The sequence below is a fragment of the Geospiza fortis genome, unplaced genomic scaffold, assembly GCF_000277835.1.
Source record: "Geospiza fortis unplaced genomic scaffold, GeoFor_1.0 scaffold241, whole genome shotgun sequence".
NCBI classification, from domain to species: domain Eukaryota; kingdom Metazoa; phylum Chordata; class Aves; order Passeriformes; family Thraupidae; genus Geospiza; species Geospiza fortis.
In genome coordinates, this window is record NW_005054491.1 from 471,071 (window position 1) to 477,300 (window position 6,230).

Sequence of the window (6,230 nt, forward strand, 5' to 3'; positions counted from 1 at the left end):
CAGGAATGGCAGCAAGGACACAAAAGGGCCTTGCAAGGGCCTGATTTTGAGGAAGGGGTGTCCTGCACAGCCCTAGAGGCCCCAGGATGAGGCTCACCTGCCAGTTACTGTAGAAGGAGTAGACGTGGTAGAGGACAGGGATAGGTTTGGACTCCAGGCGACGATTGAGGATGTTCCTGGGCACCTTAACAGCCTTCACCAAGAGCTCCAGCATGTGCATGCCCAGGCGCATGAGGAGCACACACGGCCAGCTGCAGGACTTCAGGTTCAGGGAAGGCCCAAAGCCTGCTTCTGCCACCAGCTTCTCCCAGTATTCCCGTGGCAAGTGCTGCTTAGGCTGGGAGGTGGAGGGAGAAAATGGAGTCAGCTGGATGGGATCAATCTACCTGAGATATGGCTCTGAGAAGGACTCTCCTATCTTTGTGTCCCCAAAGGTCCTTCCTGATAGGGGTGTTTGAGGAAGGAGGGCTGAGGAGGCTCTGTCACAGATATCTTTTATGAACAATCTGTTCCTTAGGATTTTTCCTCCTGAGAAGCTGAGAGGCCTCAGGAGCAAAATGTAAACAATGATTATCTGCTGTTGGGGAATGCAACAGGTGGATCTGTGATTGGTCTCATGCAGTTGTTTCTAATTAATGGCCAATCACAGCCCAGCTGGCTCAGTCAGAGAGTCCAAGCCACAAGCCTTCGTTATCATTCCTTCTTTTTCTATCCTTAGCCAGCCTTCTGATGAAATCCTTTCTTCTATTCTTTTAGCATAGTTTTAATGTAATATATATAATAAAATAATAAATCAAGCCTTCTGAAACATGGAATCAGATCCTCATCTCTTCCCTCATCCTAAGACCCCTGTGAACACGGTCACAAGGCTGGGCTGAGCCCAACAGTGAGAATGGGAACAGTGGCACTGCATCACACCCCAGTGCTGACACCCTGTCCCCACATCTCTTACCCAGACTGCAGACCTGCCTGCCCCTATGAGCACCCAGCTCTGAGAACAACATGCTCACCTGGTCCTTGAGGTGCCCAGGGCAGTGGCCTTGTTCCCTTTCTCCCCTCTTGTCCTCTCCTGCCCTGCAAAGCCTAGAGCTTTCCTGCATGGACTCCTGGTTCCAAGGGCTCCTACCTGGCTGTCCTTTGCCATCAGCTGGATGTAGCTCTCATAGATCTGCTGCACCTTCTCCAGCTGGCCACTGCGCAGCTTCCTCTGGATGATGTACCTGTCGTAGACTTTGGAGCCCAGCTCCCTGGCCAGGACTGCCAGGGACTCACCTTGTGGAGACAGATCATTGAGGATCTGGGAAAGGGGAAGGCAAAAAGGGTCTTAGGAAGGAGGGACAAAGACACACAGCAGAGAGACGGAGCAGGAGTTAAAGTTGCTGTGCAGGGAGCACAGAAAGATGCTGATTTCCATGATACAGAACAGATGGCGAGGAAGGAAAAACACCCAGGACAGAGCATGGATTTCTCTAGCTGCTCTGCAGAGGGAGGAGACAGCCTGCAGCTAATAACCTGGTAAACCTCTCAGGAAATCCCAATTCTGCTCCAGTGGGACATTAGTGCTCTGTGACAGCCCCATGGCTGCTAGTCCAGCCCCACTCCTGGGAGGGTAGGGCAGGCTCCTACCTGCAGCATGATGTCCACATACTCCTCATCTGGCAGCAGACACAGGTAGGGGTAGAGGATGTTGTACTTGGACAGCCTCTTGGGCCTGGCCATGCTGCGTTTGGAGTTCTGCAGGGCCTGCAGGATGGCATCCCGCCACTGCGAGCGGAGGGTGCCCAGCAGCTCACGCTGCAGGGAAAAGGAAGAAAGAGAGCTGGTCAGCATGAGCAGCCCCTTCTTTAGCTCATGAACCCTCAGCTCTCACCCACAGGTCCTGAGGGTTGCCCCAGAGCCGAGCTTTACCGCTTTGATGGCCTGTGGGGTCAGGGGCTTGGCTGCCTCCACTGAGTCGATGGTCACAGTGTTCTTCAGCTCCATCTCCAGCTGCTGCTGGAATCGCTCCTGCAACTCCTGCATGGAGAAATCCAGCTTGGGGTACGACCCCATCGTCTCCTGCAATGGGACAGAGGCAGTAGGAGGAAGAGAAGCCATGCTCATTCTCCCAGCTTCCCTGCAAGAGGAACAACTGTGGTACAATTCTGGGTTGAAAGCACCTTGCTGGGTCTAGAGGTCCCTGGCAGACAAACCCCAGAGGCTGCTCTGCTCCTGTATGATGGTCAAGCACTTCCCCAAGCACCCCCTCCCCTGCATGGAGGCCATCTCCAGCCCCCTGCTTTGCTGTTTCCCTGTAAGGCTGTTAGTAACATCATTCATTTGATGATTTGTGTGGGCTGGGGCTGTTGGACACAGATCAGGTTAAAAAGCTCTTTCCTTCTAGCCCTCCCCTGGGCTGTACCTAAGAACACCTGGCCAGCTTCAACAGCTCCCTGAGTGCTGTGTCTTACTCTGGAATAGAAGTCCTGGAGCAGAGAAGACTTGGAGATCCTGGGGCTGGGTGGAGGAGGCAGCTGGTAGTTGGGCTGGACAGTCCTGATGGCCCGCAGCACCATCTCCTTCTCATCTTCCTCAAACAGGCACTTTTGGAAGAGCTCATCCACATGGAAGCCACTGCTGTTCAGCTGCTGCAGGTATCTGAGGAGGGGCAGACAGGACAGGCTGGATCTTCCCCAAGGGCCTGAGCATGTTGTACAGGAGCTGCCTCAGCACAGCCCGTCCCACAAGGTCACCAGCAGCCTCAGGTTACAGGGATCAGGTGTCCATCCCTCAGCCTGCACTGCTGCAGAGCTTCCTGGGCAGGGAGGCCACTGCAGCTGCCCACAGGCAGCCCACAGCCTGTGCTGCCCTGACACAGCTCCACACGTCCAGCACAGCCACTGCCAGCCCCCTCAGAGGCAGCTGACTGGAGATATTCCCCTGAAGGCATCTAGAATGTGTCAGCAGCCAGAGGACCTGGAGCAGTGATACATCCCTGAGGTTCAGCACTAGTGCATCAGAAGCTTTCTCCATCCTCTGAGAGGAGCTGGCTGTGCCTCCAGCCCCAGGCACTGCCCCTAGGCCCAGCCTGTGGGATCTTCCACAGCTCTTTGAGCTGCTCCCTTTAGCACTGACACTTTCCTATCCATGAAATCTACCATCTACAACCTTGCTATCTTTAGCACTGACACCTTCCTATTCATGCTCCATGAAATCTACCTGAATCTCCTCACCAAACTCCTCTGGAGAGCTCTGCAGGAACCAGCTATGTGACTGAGCCCACCAAAATAGGCAAACCCCACGGAAGTGCCATAAAACCAAACAGAGGAGCCATAAAACCAAACAGAGGAGCCAAACTATTCCCACCAGGCAGCAACAGAGGGGCCAGAAGGAGAGAGAGAGATGCCTGGGATGGGTGTGGAACCAAGGAATCCCTGACTGGAGAGGGCTTCTCCCAGCCCAGCTCTGGGGGGAACAGTGCCTGTTCTCACCTTCCACACCTCCTCTCCCTGCACAATCTCAGACAAACTCCCCAGCAGCTGGGGGTGGCAGGGAGTGTGCTCCAGCCACCCCAAAATCTGGCCATGAGAAGTGGCTCAGAGCATCCAGGTGGGCACACAGAAGGGACAGCTCTTCCTGACCCCAACCCCCTGCAGCATCTCCCAGCTCTCCAAGCACAGCATGTGGAGCACCTGAGGCAGGTGTTACCTCAGGATGGCTTTGGGAGGTGACTGGCTCCGGCCCGTGCACTCCAGGGCCGCGGCGTAGGAGTCCAGGTTGGGCTGGAGACCAGCGGCCTCCAGGATGGAAAACAATCGGTCCAGGCGGTTCAAACAGCCCTGCAGGAGACACAGCAAGGAGGCTGGGGTCACTGAGAAGAAGGTTGTGCACATTGAGAAAGGAAGAAGGCTGTGAACATTGAGAAAGGAAGGAGGCTGTGCACACTGAGAAAGGAAAGGGGCTGTGGACATTGGAAAAAAGGCTATGCACACTGAGAAGGGAAGGAGGTTGTGGACATGGAGAAGGGAAGGAGGCTGTGCACACTGAGAAAGGGACTGTGGATATTGAGAAAGGAAGGAGGATGTGGACACTGAGAAGAAAAGGAGGCTGGGGTCACTGAAAAGGGAAGGGGACTGTGCACACTGAGAAGGGAAAGGGGCTGTGGACATTGAGAAGGAAAGGGGCTGTGCACACTGAGAAAGGAAGGAGTGAGAAGAAAAGGAGGCTGTGCACACTGAGAAGGAGGCTGGGGTCACTCAAAAGGGAAGGAGGCTGTGCACACTGAGAAGGGAAAGGGGCTGTGCACACTGACACCAACAGCCCCAAAATCACAGCTCCATGCCTCTATACTGCTCAGATTTAGTCAGGTCTACCCTACCCTTTCCCCACTCCTCTCAAAGCCACCTCACAGGGATCTGTGGCCCCATGCCAGCTCAGTCCCCCTTGCCAGCAGCACTGCTTGGACACTTGCTGAAGTGACAAGCACAGGTCAAACCAGCTGGAGGCTCTTCCTCACGAGCCAGCCCCTCTCCCACCCGGAGCAGCCAGGGTTTGGTACCTTCCTAGCCCAGATGCGCATGACAACGTTGAAGGCACCAACATCCAGCACCTTCCTCTTCACAGGGGAGCTGTGGCACAGCAGGAGGTACCTCTCAGCCTCCTCTGCCCGCTGCAGGAACAGGAAGCACTCCAGGTTGGCCTGGATGGTCTGCTGCAGCACCTGCTGGTTACTCTTGTCCTTTGGCATCCTCTGAGGCCTCTTCAGCTCTGCAGCTCCCTTCACTTCCACCACCCTGGGCTTGCTGTGGGGGCTGCCAGAGCTCTGGGTCCAGGCAGTGGCTGCTTTTGTCTTTGGGATCTTTGGGCTCTTCATGGCTTTTGTTTTGGGTGTGGCCTCTGCCTTGGCCTGGCTCCCCAGAGCCAGCTGGGAGGCAGCACTGCCCAATTCCTGCTTCATCTTTGGCTGCTGGCTGTACATCTCCTTCTGCAGCTTTTTGGCCCAGGTGCTGGAATGAGCCAGGCTATTACCCTTTGCCCTGGGAATGGGCTGCTTCTCCTTGGGGCCAGGGACCACAGCCTCCTGGTACTTGTCATTGTCCAGTGCAGCCAGTTCCACTTTGCTGACTGTCACCTCTGGGATGTTACTGCCCTGGAGCTGCTTGGCTCGAGCTTTCAGCACTAGTGGGAAACAGAGAGGTGATGGGAGACAGGGCACAGCAAAAATCTCTGTCCTGTCCTCACCCTGGAAGTACCAGGACTGTGCTCAAAAAAAAGGGTTCACACAAGAACTTCATCCCTCCTTGGCTCCAAAACAGAGACACCAACCTCTGTCTCTCTGAGATCTATCTGCAAGCTGGGGCTCATCCCAGAATCCCTGGAACCCACCCCAGCATCCCTGGAACCCACCCCAGCATCCCAGGAACTCACCCCAGCATCCCTGGAGCCCACCAGTGTCACTGCCAATGAAAAAGCAACAGCCCAGGCTGCTCTGCCTGCTGTCTGCTCACTGCATCTCTCCCAGCACTCACCTTCCAGCAGCTCTGTCCTCTCACAGGGGCCATTTCTGTTCGCCTTCTCCTTGGTGCTGGCAGAGGAGTAGCTCCTGAAGATTCTCCATGGAATCCCTGACATGAAGAACACAGAGGTGTTGGGGTCAGAGGAAGATTGGAAGCTCCACACCCTCAAGCACTCCCTGTCCCCCACTGTGCCCCATGGCCCCAGGTGGACACTGCAGGACAGGCTGAGAGAGGGATGTTTCTCAGCAGCAGCACAGGAGGGCAGGAGGGCCAGGGCCACCCCTCAGCCCCCGGAACCAGAGGCTCAGAAGGAACACGGCCCCAGGGACACCACAAACCCCAGCGCTGTCAATGGGGTGGCAGCACCCCGAGACCCCCCGAGCATGTGGGTGCTCTCCCCCAGCTAGGACACGACCCAGAGCCCCCGAATCAACCCTTTGGAGAGCAACAACATCCCAGCACTTCCACAGCCCCACTCTATCCCCGAAATGCTCACGACTCAAAAAAGACCCTCCCATGTTCCAGGTGTATCCCACAGAACGCTCAGGACCGTGGGACGTCCCGGCCCAGCTCCGTCCGCACACTCGCGCCGTGTCCCGCTCTCCTGGTGTCCCTGCCGTCCCTCCCTGCCCCCCCGGAGCGCCGCTGTGCCCCCGGTCCCCGTTCCCGCTCACCGGGCCCCCTCAGCCCGCCCGGGCCCCTCAGCACCGCCCGCAGCCTCAGCAGCGACATCCC

General features: G+C 56.4%; 1 protein-coding gene across 4 annotated transcripts in view; it reads right to left on the reverse strand.

The window, feature by feature from the left end:
- POLRMT (RNA polymerase mitochondrial) overlaps window positions 1-6,227 on the reverse strand; it is a 15,178-nt gene extending 8,951 nt beyond the window's left edge. The window contains exons 1-10 of one of the 4 annotated variants that reach the window (XM_031063294.1): window positions 6,170-6,227; window positions 5,508-5,603; window positions 4,700-5,157; window positions 4,538-4,645; window positions 3,688-3,818; window positions 2,451-2,637; window positions 1,909-2,058; window positions 1,627-1,794; window positions 1,127-1,297; window positions 98-337 (exon numbers count right to left, since the gene is read on the reverse strand). In XM_031063294.1, coding sequence (XP_030919154.1) covers window positions 98-337; window positions 1,127-1,297; window positions 1,627-1,794; window positions 1,909-2,058; window positions 2,451-2,637; window positions 3,688-3,818; window positions 4,538-4,645; window positions 4,700-5,157; window positions 5,508-5,603; window positions 6,170-6,227 — 1,767 coding nt within the window. Of the gene's footprint in view, window positions 1-97; window positions 338-1,126; window positions 1,298-1,626; window positions 1,795-1,908; window positions 2,059-2,450; window positions 2,638-3,687; window positions 3,819-4,537; window positions 5,158-5,507; window positions 5,604-6,169 lie in introns of all 4 variants that reach the window. The other 3 variants (XM_031063293.1, XM_031063292.1, XM_031063295.1) reach the window with 3 other exon arrangements.
- Window positions 6,228-6,230: the final 3 nt, after the last annotated feature.